The sequence below is a fragment of the Dermacentor andersoni genome, chromosome 8 (assembly GCF_023375885.2).
Source record: "Dermacentor andersoni chromosome 8, qqDerAnde1_hic_scaffold, whole genome shotgun sequence".
Lineage (NCBI taxonomy): Eukaryota > Metazoa > Arthropoda > Arachnida > Ixodida > Ixodidae > Dermacentor > Dermacentor andersoni.
This window is the reverse complement of record NC_092821.1, coordinates 153,782,208-153,797,158: the sequence shown is the minus strand read 5'-3', so window position 1 is coordinate 153,797,158 and position 14,951 is coordinate 153,782,208. Positions and strand designations below refer to the sequence as shown.

General features: G+C 47.1%; 1 protein-coding gene across 1 annotated transcript in view; it reads right to left on the bottom strand.

Annotated features, from left to right (window-relative positions):
• LOC126525988 (uncharacterized) overlaps positions 1-14,951 on the bottom strand; it is a 183,464-nt gene that overhangs the window by 11,876 nt on the left and 156,637 nt on the right. Inside the window, exons 14-17 of the mRNA XM_072284147.1 lie at positions 12,241-12,444; positions 11,076-11,188; positions 7,213-7,348; positions 1,910-2,191 (exon numbers count right to left, since the gene is read on the bottom strand). Coding sequence (XP_072140248.1) covers positions 1,910-2,191; positions 7,213-7,348; positions 11,076-11,188; positions 12,241-12,444 — 735 coding nt within the window. The remainder of the gene's footprint in view (positions 1-1,909; positions 2,192-7,212; positions 7,349-11,075; positions 11,189-12,240; positions 12,445-14,951) is intronic.

Genomic DNA, 14,951 nt, shown 5'->3' with positions numbered 1-14,951 from the left:
GTAGTCAGCCACTGACTGCTTATGATAAACTCTACACACTTTGGTGTTGACTCGTCAATGGTCAATCGTTTGCAAAGTGATATGCTTGATAGACCATGTTATGTCAGCGTCAATGGCCAAAATTTTCTTCTTACATGGCAACTAGCGGCGTCCCTCAAGTATCATCATTAGGACCACTGCTTTATTTAGTTATTATTAGTCACGTTCTTTGCGCTATTCGGAATTCTTAGTTCCCTCTGTACGTCGATGACGTCAAGATATTTAAGGATATACATGATGTTGATGACAGTCCCATCCTTCAGTCTGACCTGTTATCTTTTTTTTTTTTCTGAATGGCGCAAAGATAATAACCTCACCTTGAATGCTGCTAAGATCAAAATCATGACTTTCACAGCCAAACAGCAAGCATTTATTTTTCTTATTCAGTAGATTCTGTACCACTCTGTAAGGTGTGTGACATCAATGATCTCGGTGTACCTTTTGATAAAGCCTCGCAGTTTTTTGCTCACGCTAAACGCGCTTCAAAGCGGGGTATGCGTTCTCTTGGTTCTGTTTGCAGACTATCGAGAGAATTCAACTCGCCTACACCACGCCGCAGGTTGTACACAACAATACCTGTCTTCCTCAACTCGGATACGCGTCGGTCGTCTGGAATGGCATTTCTAAATCCGACAGTGACATTAAAGATTGGGCCCAGAAAAAGTTTCTAAGCATATATCATCATCACCGCATTGCTAACATGGACTGTGGACCTTGTTCAAGCACTGTTGGATTATTGTCATTGCCCTTACTTCGCTGCCGACGTAACCGCGTTGACCTTCTGTTTCTTTTCAAACTCCTTCACGGTATCCTTTCATGCCCCATACTCCTCAGTTGTATCGTGTTTTGTATTCCGCGCCATATCACCAGAGAACACAGAACTTTCCACGTTCCTGCCTACCATCACTGATACTCAATTGTCCACAGAATACAGTCTTTTATAACGCGTACTTTATCTTCGTATTTTTCACAACTCGATGTCTGTTCTTTTCCGAACTTTGTGTTGTTGCGTCATAGCTTCACATATTGTTTAACTACCTTTCTCCTCCTTTCTCTCTTGTATTCATTTTGCGCCTGGTCGTATCTACACTGTTATTTTCAATATCGTTGTTTATATTCATCGCTTTGTTTTACTGATATTCCCGCGCCGTTCTTTTATTTGTCTTTCCTTTTATGTATGCATGCGCCAGCACGTAGACTTCATTGTTGTTGTTGTTGTTGTTTGGTCTGGGACTGGCACTTGTAGGTCCAATTGTGAACTTCTAGAAAATGCGCAAAAAAAGTTCACATCTATATGTACACATCGATTCTGTGAAAAGCATTCCATCTATATAGAGATAACACAGACACTCACGTTACCTACAATCACCTATAGTGGCAACAAATTGGATGTTCTTTTTCTCCACAAATTAATGCGTGGAAAAATCTGCTGCTCGCACTTGCTTTATAATGTGTGCTTTTACATTCCGCAGAAAGGCACGAGGAAACAGCGAGCCTTTCAGCCTTCAGATTTTTGTGACCCTCTATCTAGAGTGCAGGCCACATATAACGCCCATTCAGAGTGCCTGGATATCTTCATGCCTAATTTCAATTTCTTTTTTTCTGAAAGTAGTTGGAGAGTAATTTCAAGAACTGAACAAAAGCTCTCATATCTGTTGTGTGTTCCGTCATACTGTAATCCTTTTTCCTGTTTCTCTACTTTTGCTTTGTATTCACTTCGTGTACACGTTTTATTCTCTGTTACAATTCTCTGTACCTGCGAAATAATTATTCTTTTTTTATGTGTGCGCGCTTGTGCGTGTGTGTGAGCGCCAGCTAAACTCCTCCCCCCCCCCCCCCCCCCTTATGGGAGATTGGCAGCAAAGCCCACCTTCCTCGTGAGCGACTTGTTGTCCTCGAAGGAGAACAGGTACACGCCCTTGTTGGCGACGGCGTACGAGGCCAGGTCGTTTTCCTCGAGCTTCTTGTCCAAACCGGGGTCGCAAGTGACGTCATAGTCTCCCATGTTCCATGTCGAGCACGGCTGCCGGAAATGATCGAGTTGCTTGCCCTGGACCTGCTTGTACACCATGACGCCCATGGTCGAGGAGAACACGACGCGAAACATGTCGCCGCGGCTGCGACTCAAGTTCACCGCGTGCTCGGCCACCTCCTGCGAGTGACGCGCGCATCGGCAGCCTCCTCCGAGAGCGGGTGGCGAGCGAGCGCTGCTGCGAAACTCCCGAAAACGTTGTACAGGCCCACAATTCCCAATGGTTACGCACGCGTGCAGAGACCAATTGCCTTAATGTGCTTAAAATATTATACGTGTCTGGATATTTAAAATTATAAAGCTCGTTCTTCAAAAACAAGTTACGCAGATCCAACTCACATTTTGGAATCTATCTCACGGTCTCTTTCTGGCTGTCCTATCCGTTTGCTGGCGTACCATTGCAAAGCACCGGGTACCACTCTTGTGGAAACTATGTGAAGCGAAGCTTTCCGAAGCGTTTTAATGAAGTTCTTGTCCGTCTCGCTCCTGCGGCGTACTGGCGTGCGCGCACGTGCGCACCCCGTGTGCGATATAGATACAACGCGCTTTAAGTTGTCGGCTTTCGCGACCGTTTCTGCTTGCCTGCGTACCGTTCGCTTCTAGGTCCCGTTGTCGGTGTGAGCACCACAGCCCGAAGACTGTCATGTCGAACAACTGGTTGGCCGCAGCAGCATAATCTTGGCTTGAGCCCATTGCTGCATGGCTCCGAAGAAATTCGGAGCCATGCAGCAACGGCGCAAGCTGGACGAGGCCAGTGTTACGGTTGGCGTGTAACACCCCGGGCAAAAAGGATACTCAAAGACCATGCCTCATCGAAACGAAGGATGGATCCATAATTTGGTATGGTTCTCTTGAGTGGTTGCCGGTCTGGCAGGCGCCCCTTTGTGTGTGCGACTCTAGGGGATAACGCTTTTCACAAGCTGTGTGACTCCAGGGGAGCACCCTTTCCGCGAACTGTCCGACTCTAGAGGAGACCCCTTCCGCGAACCAAACAGGACCCGCGGGTTGCTGCCAGAGGAGGCAAGTACGTGAAACGTCACCTGGGAGAAGGGATCAGCCGCCCACCCCGACCAGACTCAGTGCATGTCACGTGACGTTGACGGGAGGAAGGTCCCGCCTACGATTTTAGTTGGCCTATTTAAGGGGCCCCGCAATGCACTTTTTTCAGTTCATTCATTCCCTTCTTCTTATCCTTCCCCAACCATTGAATAAACAGTGCAAGTGTCGCACTAGAAATCGCCTCGTCCTTGCCTGGTCGCCATGGTCTACCGGACGCCTGCAGCCCGCCGACAACGCCACGCTACCCAATAGTAAGGCCGGTCGAGGTTCAAGAAACGGCATCGCAACACCAGCCAACACAACGGCACGACCGGCCTTCCTTTGGCCTCACCTAGCTTGCGCCGTGAATTTCTTCGAGATATAGCTGGCGCCATAACAGAAGTGCCCGTGTGATTGTGGCCCGATTGTTAGAGTTGCTTTGCGTGGGGGCCGATCACGTGATTACGGGCACGTAACTCTTTCGCGGTCTATTCGGCAATGGAGTAGCAGCAGCCATGGTCTGGAAATATTCGCAATGAAAGCATGTTTGTGGCAAAAAATATATGTTTGGTTTTCAGTTGTTTTCTTACTTTAACATAAATTATCTCAAAACCACATGTTTTATTGCATAGGTACCATTATTTTCTATGTCTTCCAGGATAACCAGCTCATTTTTTCCACTCTCAACTGTACAAGTGAGACACCTACTGTGCTAGAATTGAAAATATGCACTTAACGGCTTAAATTTTAAAATATGCTAACAAAGCGATAATTTAGGTGCTAGTGGGAAAGATTTCACCAAAAGAGTAATTTCACTTAGATTTTAACAAGTATAGTACACTTGAAGCAGCGCAAAGTTTGAAAGAAAATAATGCACGCACTATGTGGATACCTATTTTAGTTACTGACAAAACGGTCCCTCAACGTGGTCAAAAATGCATGGGAAATATGGGGCTGTGCCGTCAACATCTTTCGCAGGTCTGAGTAAATCATGCATCAACGACCGCGACAAGCGGCTTCTCCCACTCCACGGCTGGTGGTCTTTCACCACTGACGCCGCCGGCGCGTCGTTCTCACCGACGCCCGGGTCATACGGCCGCTGCGGGGCTCCCACGCACAGGCGGCTTTACCTCGGCTGTGCCTATAGCTCGTACCAAGCTCAGTATACTGTAGCAATGGGCACCTTCAATGCAAAAGTGGGGGAAAAGCAGGCTGGTGAACAAGCAACTACGGCGTCGATACTAGGAACGCTAGAGGAGAAATGCTGGTAGAATTCGCGGAAAGGAATAAGCTGCGAATTATGAACACCTTCTTCAGGAAATGTAGCAACAAAAAGGGGACCTGGACAATTACACTGTATGTTATTAGGTAGGTAGAGCCCGTTCCATTCCTCGTGTCCTTAGCTTTCATTGCTTCGGAGGTCGCATTTTCGGTCTTTCAGTCTGTGTGTACATGAATACTTTGTTTAGCGCAAAACGACAGAGACAAGAAAGACGACAGGACAAGGCGCTACTCTCAACTGACATCATTTTATTGCGTCACTCCTTTATAGACCGCTCAAACCAGAGGAACATGCGCAGTGAGCACCATGCGGTGGAGCCACCAACATCCGATCCCAAGAGCGCACTCATGCGACAGAATCCAAAAAACCAAATTCAGCGCTGTACAAGCACAGGCACAGGTTCCAACAGGCACAGGTTCCCATTTGGCTCAGCATTGTAAAACATGCAAGTGCAAACCCATGTTTCGTGATACCACGATTTTGAAAAAGAGCCGTGACACCACCGCCCGAGAGTTATCGGAAGCTTTTTTCATTCAGGCATTGGGGTCACAGTGCATTAGTGTGCCTTCCTTAACCTTGTACAGCGCTGAATTTGGTTTTTTGGATTCTGTCGCATGAGTGCGCTCTTGGGATCGGATGTTGGTGGCTCCACCGCATGGTGCTCACTGCGCATGTTCCTCTGGTTTGAGCGGTCTATAAAGGAGTGACGCAATAAAATGATGTCAGTTGAGAGTAGCGCCTTGTCCTGTCGTCTTTCTTGTCTCTGTCGTTTTGCGCTAAACAAAGTATTCATGGATTCGCACCAACTAGCCCGCCAACGCATTGTGCTGTGTGTACATGTTTGGGAATGTCTTCTGTTATTGAACTCAAGGCCAACCCACGCTCTCCTTTTCTTTCGTTTACCGAGCCACATGATTTGTTTATTATTCTTTCCAGCAGTGCTGTATACATTTAAAATTCGAATGTATTTTTGTGTTTTTATGTTCGCCTTTCTCTGAGTGGCAGTAAATTGTACCTATATTTTTGTTTTGGAACACATCGTGAGCTCCTGACTGGAAGCTTACCGTTATCGTTGAAAAGGGAGGTATACAATCAGTGCATTTTACCGGTGCTAACATATGGGGCAGAGACTTGTAGACTGACAAAGAAGCTTGAGAACAAGTTAGGGACCGCGCAAAGAGCGAGGGAACGAAGAATGCTAGGCATTACTTTCAGAGACAGAAAGAGAGCGGTTTGGATCAGAGAGCAAACAGGTATAGACGATATTCTAATTGGCATTAAGAGAAAAAAAAATGGCCGTAGGCAGGTCATGCAATGCGCACATTAGATAACCGTCGGACCATTAGGGTTACAGAATGGGTACCAAGAGAAGGGAAGCGCAGTAGAGGATGGCAGAAGACTAGGTGGTGCAACGCAATTGGGAAATTCGCGGGTGCTAGTTGGAATCGGTTGGCGCAGGACAGGGGTAATTGGAGATCGCAGGGAGCCCTTCGTCCTTGCAGTGGACATAAAACAGGCGGATTATGATGATGATGATGACTATATCTTTGTTTCTTGTTGTCTTTATATCAGCGTCATTGTTATTATTATGACATGTGTCGGTTGCGCACTGTTTAGTAATATTTTTGCTAGTTCAAAGCTCGACACCTACCAAATATTGAGAAATTTTGACCTTGACTGTACCCATGTTACATCGTCGTGTTGTACTATTCCATCTGTTCTCCTTGTTCACCTAATTAACTGATGTAGTTTCACAGTACTAGTGATGTTGCATTTGCTGCATACCCTCTCCTGTATAATGTGAGAACCCTGAAGGTAATCAAAATGAAATAATAAGTAGGGCAACAGCCCCCCACTGGGGAATTGTCATACAGTGCGCAGCATTCTTTGTAATCGATCATTACTCTTGAAACCCGCGAAACCAAGACTGCCATATCTTTATAGAGATAAGCAACTGCAATGAATACCACGCACACTATAACGATCTCCCACGTCATTTTCACTACCAATGTCGTGTTTCACGAATGAAAGAAACGTTGCTGTAGCGCTTTTTCTCCTATCATTTGCCCGCCGACACGCTCGCCTTCGCTCCAACGCACCCTCTTCAGAATCTCTTCCCTGTTGTTGGATGTGCAATTTACTCGTTGCTCACGTTATCCTCGCGTTTCTTGTCCGTACAAGCTCTCGCGCTCTCTTCGCTATCGTCGTCTTTCATCTCTCGCTGCGCTCCGCGTTCGCTCGGCTACCAAGGGCAACGCCGACGCTCGCCGCGTAAGCGGGCGGCTAAGAGCTAGCTGCGCTCTAAAGCGCGTGCAAAAATTATGCACGATGATTGTCAACGTAAGCGAATAGCCAGTCACCTATGGAATAAATGAAGAATAAAGGAATGATGTGCTTGAAGACGTATATTTGTTGAAGTGAGGATATTTGCGTGGATTCTGCGGTTTAATTGTGTAATTCCGTAGAGAACAGAGCGGTAACAGGCGTGTATGTATTCGACATGTGCGTTGCCTCCACACAGGCAAGTGCCAACCCTCTTCCACCGCCGCCGGATAGCAAAGGGAAAGGGCAGCGGGAGGAGAGGAGGGCTTTCCTTCCCCCGAATCTAAACGAAGCATCAGTCTTCAGCGGCAGCATGTGCGTCTCGAAGATCTGCAAGTTTGGCGACAAACGCACCCGGCAACTTGGTTGCGCGCGTGCCTTTGTACCGACGGGGAAGCCACCACCAACCACCATTTGCCATGAAGACGGACCGAAATTATCAATGAAAGCTTTTATGCAGGGCTTGCCCATATCTAGGAATGAAGTTGCCGAAACTCACCAGCCTCGGCACGGTGTTGTTGGCGAGGTTCTTGATGCCAACGGCGCTGATGGGGTAGGCGTGACAATCTGTGTGGCCCCCGAGATGCGCCTCTCTGAGCGTGATGTGCGTTTCCAGGATCAGGGTGGAGATCTCGCTGCGGTCAGGGAGTAAAAGTCGGATTGGCTGGGTGACCGATCGAACCATCGTTTGGGATTTAAAAAAAAGTCGCAGTTTCGCCCGAATGGTGAAACATCCATTGCGATAGCAAATTAGTAGACAGCTATACGAAGTAAGGATAGCAGTTTTGTCGGCCGCATAGACCTGGAAACGTTCGCTTACACACTGAATTAGGAATCATGGCGTCAACGCGCACAGGTGAACACGAAGACATCGCACACAGTGGCCGCGGACACTCGCTGTCAAAACGCTGGCGTGAGCAAGCGCGGAAGCAGCATCGAGCGAAGTGACCTTCGTGCTGTCTATCGCTTCAACGAAACTGAGTGGCGAGGGCACAGTATGCACAAAGGTGCGAGCCGTCTGCAGACCGTTTTCATGATAGGGCGCGCGAGACTGCGCGCGACCGCGCGAAGTACGCAGTTGCTTCTGGAGTAGAACACCGCCCTCCCACTCCCTCCCACGCTGCCTCCCGTCTTCCTCCCCTTGCTCGCGCGAAATTGTGCCGGGATAGTCAGTTCCCCTTGCATCCGGTCGCGAAATACGCAGTTGCTGCCGAAGAACAGCGCCGCCTCCCCCCCCCCCCCTCTCATCCTCCCACGGCCTCTTGCGCGACGGAAGGCGGCGCGTTTGCTCTGCGCTGTCCGCCCTCGTGTGACGCAAGGCGGCGCGTTTGCTCTGCGCTGTCCTCCCTCCCGCCCGCCAGGTTGAGCCGCGATCGTTCGGCTCCCCTTGGGTGCTTTCACCCGTAAATACAGCGTAGTGAGAGTGGCGACGGTGTTATCGCCCTTGGACTTCATACGCATTACGGCGACGGCAAAAATGCACCCTGAGTGTCCATATAACTGTTATCGCAATAAATAAAAAAATCCGCCTCCATTTCACCCTGCGAAGGTGGATGAACGGAGAAGCTGCTGCCGACGTTAAACAAACACAACCTACGTTACACAAGCACCACCACCACAAGCGACTTTCGTCAAGCCCGCCCGCACCTTTGCGGAAGTGCAGCACAGACGTTCGTTCTTACGGACCCTCCGTGAAGCGCAAGTGCCTTATTGAACTAAATGAATGTTTAAAACTAAATTGTCTCAGTAAATGCGTAAAATACGATTACACGTCAGCTGCAGACGTGACGCCTTCGGACTGTATTTCGAATATACCAGAAAGCATGATTGTGTTGCGCGGAAACCGTAAGGACAAAGCCCTTTTCCAGCTGCTGTTCGGGGTCTCTCTGAGTAGCCGCGTCCGTTAGGCAGCGATACCGTTTTTCGACAGTGTTCGCCATAATGTCGATCACGGTCACAGCACACGCTGTGCAAAAGATGCAACTGTCAGAGCGCCCATGCATGCACACGTCTGTCACGCGCGCACGCAGGTGTGCGAAAGTGCACCGTAAAGCCTTATCTTTTGTAGGCCCTCCGCCTAGCGAAAGTGGTTTATTGAACTAATTGAAGTTCTCAAAGTAATCCGCATCATAAAATTCGTAAAGTACGATTTACACACAACCTGCAACCATGACAGCACCCGATTGTAATTCGAATTTACGGGAGAACGTAATTCTGCTACGCGGAAACTCAGACACAAAGCCATTTTCTAGCTACCATGATGACGGTACTGTTTTTTGGGTGAGCATAGACCGAAAAAGCCCGACCAACTAGAGGCTCACGAGGGTTGCAAGGTGGTCTTGTTGGTAACGCATTTTGAATATGTGTGCGGTAGCGCGATTAAAAGGCGGGACAAAAGGAGACACAAAGGAACACACACAGCAGTGCGCTGTGTGTGTCCCTGTGTGTCTTTTGTCCTGTCTTTTAATCACTCCACCGTCCACATTTTCAAGACAACTAGAGGCTAACACCTTCGCTGTGAAGGAGCAGTGAGTGAATGAGTAAGAAAGAGAATGAGCCACTGAGCAAGTACGAAGTGAATTCAATGCTGGGATTTCACGGGCCAAAACCACGATTTGATTATGAGGCACGCTGTAGTGGGGAACTCCGGATCAATTTTAACCACCGGGGGGTCCTTAACGTGCGCCCAATGCACGGGGAACTGGCGTTTTTCCATTTCGCCCTCATCGAAATGCGGCCGCCGCGGCCGATACCGTCGGTCATACCATACAGTCGGTGCGGAAGGAAAGCTGATCACTACAGCTGCCGAATCGAGTAAACATAGCACACAAGCGGCCATACCATAAAGTCGGTACAGAAAGAAAGCAGGCCACTACAGTAACTATATTGTACAGTTAGTGTAGGAAGAAAGTAGGCCACTCTTGTTGCCGCAACAAGTATACCATGCAGTCGGTGATATCGCGCACTCAATGCAGAAGTAAATCAGACCACTACAGTTGCCGCGACAAGGAATTAGTGTAGCCTAATTAAACAAATTATTAAGTCTGGTCAAGACCATTAGATGACATTTAAGATTAATTAAACCTAATTTTGGTTTATTAACATTAAGATAGAGATGATCAGGGTTATTTAAGGCCAATTATAATAACGTATACCTGAGCGTATTTAAGAATAGTGAAGCTAATAGAAAATGACTTAGGCTAAATTGATTAGCCTAATAAAACATAATTAAACCCAATCACGATTAATTCAGGGTAATCAATACTGATTCAGCCTAATTTCGATTAGCATTAAATTGATTAAAGCTAACCAGCATTCATGAAAGATCACTAAGATGGCCTGAGCCTAGTTATAATTCATTACCTCATACATTTAATTACGACTCGTAATTCTTACTCAAATAATTAATTAAGACTCATTACAAAACAAATAAATGAGCAAGTGTAGCCGTCATACGGCCAGACTCGTTCGAATACGTCAGAGACGTACGAGCAAGATGAGCGACTGGAAAGAATACTCACGCAATATCTGACAAGTCCTACTAGGGAGATTTTACTGTGTGTTTCATTTTTTACCTATTTTGAATTTTCTGTTTTCTATGGGTCTGTACTTCACATACTTTTTTTTTTCTCCGGCCCTCTTAGAATCATGTCTAAGTAGTTATTGAACTAAGTAGTTAAGTTTAAGTAGTTAATGAACTTTTTGCGTATCACGCAAAAAAGTTCTTTTCGATCATAGGCATCACCTTGGACAATCACCCTTACATGAAGTCCCCAGTTTTAAATACCTAGGTATAACAATAACTAACGATCTATCCTGGAATGCACATATTGAAAATATCTGCTCATCCGCCTTGCGCAAACTATGAAGAAAGGGGGTTAACCGAGGGGCCTGATTATTATGAATCCTATTATGAGAAGCCAACAATCAAAGAAACCAGGGACAACATAGGGGAAATTACTTGTACTTACTAATTGTATTTAAGAAACGATGAATTAATGGCAATGAAAGTGGATGAAAAAACAAATTGCAGCAGGTGGGGAACGATCCCACGTCTTCGCATTACGCAAAAAGTTCCCCACCTCGGTCGAGAACGGCAATCGAGCCTTTGACCTAGCGCTTTCACTTGGGGGTCCGAGTGCACAAATGCCCGTGTATGGCAGTGTAGGGTGCTTGTACCTCGGCTGGCAAAATTATTCCAGAGCCACCGACTGCGGCGTCTGTGCTTGCTTTTTGGACTTGACACAATATTAATCGAGCTCAGCAGATGCTAGCGATATCATCGCAATGCGCGAGTGCGATTTGCAAGCTGGTTCCGTTCCCAATCGTGATGTGCGCCAGAGAACAGACAAAGGTGCTCACGGTATTTGCGAGATGTCGGCGATGAAGGCGTCGGCAATAACGTTGGTGGCGAGGAAGACGCCAAGGAAGACCATCGAAGCGGGATCTTGCGACGGCAGCGTCTTGTTGAGGTACTGCGTCGCATAATAAATGGGAAATGTTGACGAGGTGGATATAATCATTGAAGATATACGGGCGTTATTGGCAAGTAAAGGATTTGTCTTGCGTACGCTAAAATATGTACTAAGTGAAAGCGGGAACCAAAGGCAGACAAATAAAACCTATAATAGCAACAAAAAATATGCAGAATTGTTGGGGGTTCTGCGAACGCTACCAAATGTACCAACGTTGTTATGACGTGTGAGAAATTGCGTGTGAGGCGAAAGCGTGCGTGTGACGACAGCAGTTAATGCGACGACGATGTGGTGCGACACCGATAGCATGACGGCTGGCTTTGTTTTTTTTTTTTTTTTTTTTACTCCAGCGAAGAAAGGTTACTGCATCGCCGTGCTATATGCGCAAAGATCACGCGCGAAGCTCGGCGAATGTGTTTTTTCTAAAAGATATCTTCCGGAGCGATGTAAACACACACCCTCACCCATGTCCTGCAAGGTGTGTATAATCCCCACAATAAGGACAGGGACGGTATGCAACTGGCCACGGCATGTCTCAACTATACAGTTACCTGTCCGTTTAAGACTTGGACCGGTCTGGAGGACGGCGCGTCGCACAGCGTTTATGTCGAATTAGCTTCGACAAGGAAAGCATGGGCGAATGTGGGCCCACTATGGAAGGCGGCGCGTCGCACAGCATGTGATGCTGAATTGATTTCCTGTAGAATCAAAATGAGCTTGATACACACTCTATTGAAACCCAAAGTAAAGTTTTTGTGAGGGTGGTCACTGCGCATCACCAGCTTCAAACGGCGCAACACAGGACACAGCACGAGAACCACAGGGCTGCTGAATCGCTCTCTGTGTTCTTCTCTCGCTGCGTCCGGTGCCGCGCGCTGTGTACCAACCAGCATAAATGAACACGCTGTCTGTGATCACGTGCGACAATCCCTGAGAAGTGTAGCCTCTTCGTCAGTCGAGGGGCAGTGTTCAACTCAGTGGAGTGGAAGAACAGCATCGAGTCGTTCCAGAATTGCGGGTTGCTTACCCCGCCGAGAGTGTCGAAGGCTCACCTTGAAAAAATCCTTCAACTTGGAGAGCGGAACGCCGGCGGTGGGTTCGTAGTCGAATGTGCCCAGGGCGAGCATCCTGTCGGTGATGAATGACTTGACAATGCTGTCCCGCTGCTGAATTACATCTAACGTGCTGTTTTGGCCGACGCCTTCGGATAGCGTGAAGCTGACCCCACCGGCGGTGAGGGTCGCCGTTCCGAGCGCCTGCGAGCATCACCATCAGCAGCAGCTAAGTCTATTTTTATGCTCACTGCCCCCAGCACGAAGGCATATCCAATTAGCCTTGTCTTGCGCTAGCTTGTTTCAACTTGCACCTGCAAATTTCCTCATTTCACCACCGCGCCGGATTTTCTGCCGTCCTTGACTACGTTTCCTCCCCCCCCCCCCCCCCGCATTATTTAAGTATAATGGTCCACCGCTTACCTGCCTTACGTTGCTGCATGGCCTGCGTTCTTCTAACCTCAACTGCGAGCATACATCCGAACACATTTATTTGGGTCAACAGTATATAGTGCAAACCGAGGAAAATTGAAGTGAAGGTGTTTTGCAACAGCTGACGAAGGTCCAGAACCTCCCCTCGGTCATTTAAACATATGCAGTTGCAGCATAGGATTTGCGAAATGTTATACGCAACAATGTTTACAGTGTTAACACTAAGTGGCATTCGAACATGTTCTACGTCACATCGTAATACTAAGAAAAACACAAAACTAATATATACTAGCTACAATACATTTTGGCATTGCAAATCATTATATGGTATGCATAAACAATAAGGTACAGAGAAATTTCTCTTTGGAAATAGCAAAGCATTGGTTATAAATAAAGAAGCCATAGAAGGTCACCGAAGAAGCAAACAAGACAAAGGTAGCAACCCTGGTATTACATCTCAACAAATAGCAAACGGTTGAAGCGCTTAGAAGGAACGTTAACCTTTGAATTTTTTCTAACTAGAAAATATATTTCTCAATGAGCGATGGTTGCTGTAAAGTCCTACAAAATGATGGAGAACTCGCTACCTTCTCCAACGAGACTGGGTCCCCAAGAAGAATTCTTCGAGCTGCAGTAAGTCGCACAGAAGGATCAACTAGGTAAATGTGAACGTTTGTTAACATTCATAACGTTTAGCACATACCTATCGGAAAACGTTTAATAAGGGGCACTTAAAACCCATTTAATACGGCTACTGAAATCGACTAGTTGCTAAACAATGCAGAACATATCAGAGAAATTACATTGCTGGACACGAAGCGTAGAAACAGCAATTTCGCTCGCTCCTGCAGCTTCTTCCTACAACATTTATTTATGCGTTAATTCAATTATTATGCCCTGCAACGACATTAAAACAGAGCCTTTGATAGGTGGGTAAGCAACTAACAAACAACTGTGTATATATATATATATATATATATATATATATATATATATATATATATATATATATATATATATATATATATCATGAGAAGCCAACAAACAAAGACGTCAAAGACAATATAGGAAAAATTACTTGTACTTACTAACTGAATTGATGAAATGATAAACTGATGGCAATGAAAGCGGGTGAACAATACTTGCCGAAGGTGGGGTATGATCCCACGTCTTTGCATTAAGCGTGCGATGCTCTAGCCAATTGAGCTACCGCGGCACCGTTTCCCCATAAACTTTATGGGTATTTATGTTTTACCACTACAACTAACCTTGGAACCTAAACCCCTTATATATATATATATATATATATATATATATATATATATATATATATATATATATATATATATATATATAGCAATCTGTCACGACAGCCTCAGCACAGTCAGAGAAGCTGTTCTCATGCTTCTTTTTGCAAACAAACACAAAGCAGGCCTGGCCTACCTGAAAGACTGTGTGCAAAAGCGCAAAAAGAAGCATCAGAACAGGTTCGTTGATTGTAACTAGGCAGTCGTGTACAATCTTTCATTAACATGTGGGGTAACAATCGCGAAGGACGAAGCGGAAGGCGCCTCAGCGAGCGTCTAAAGGAGACGCTCGCTGAGGCCTGGTTTGTCTAAAGGAGACGCTTGCATGCCCCGATGTGCTCCTCGAGGCCGCACTGCAGACACTGTAGGCATTCCGTTGGCAGTGCAAGTGACGATGAACGTACCACGAGCGTTTCGCTATTTCAAAACTGCTCCGTTGTTGGCAGCAGCAAGGGGTCAGTTAACGCGCGAAATTAACGCCAAACGGCGCGCGCCGCTTGTTGCAAATGGGTCGCAAGCCCCAAGGCTAGCGTTGGCCTGGCGGCCTGGGGCACAGCTGGAAGCATCCGAAGGTCCTGGCAAAGGATGAGTCGACTGCTAACAGAACAACTTGTTTATTCTAGCATCGCAAAAGAGCGGCCGGTCAGGTCGACCGAAGTGAAGAAACGGGAGACCGCGTTACTCGACTGAATAAATCGAAGCTTCTCCCTTGGCATCCGGGGGCAGCTGCTTTTATACTCTCGGAGTCGAGGGCAAGAAGGAAAGGCCCGGAAGAGGCGCACGTGACGGCGGCGCACGGACACGTTGTCACAAGAAGTGACGTATCCGCCGGGCCGGCGCCGGTCAGACCTCCTCGCTTCACAGTTGGGGAGCTCCTCTCCCCGGCTGCCGCGCCTTGACAAGCGTGGGCACCAACATGCACACACACACACGAAGACACGTGGCATTGAAACATGCCTGGACGCGCTTGGC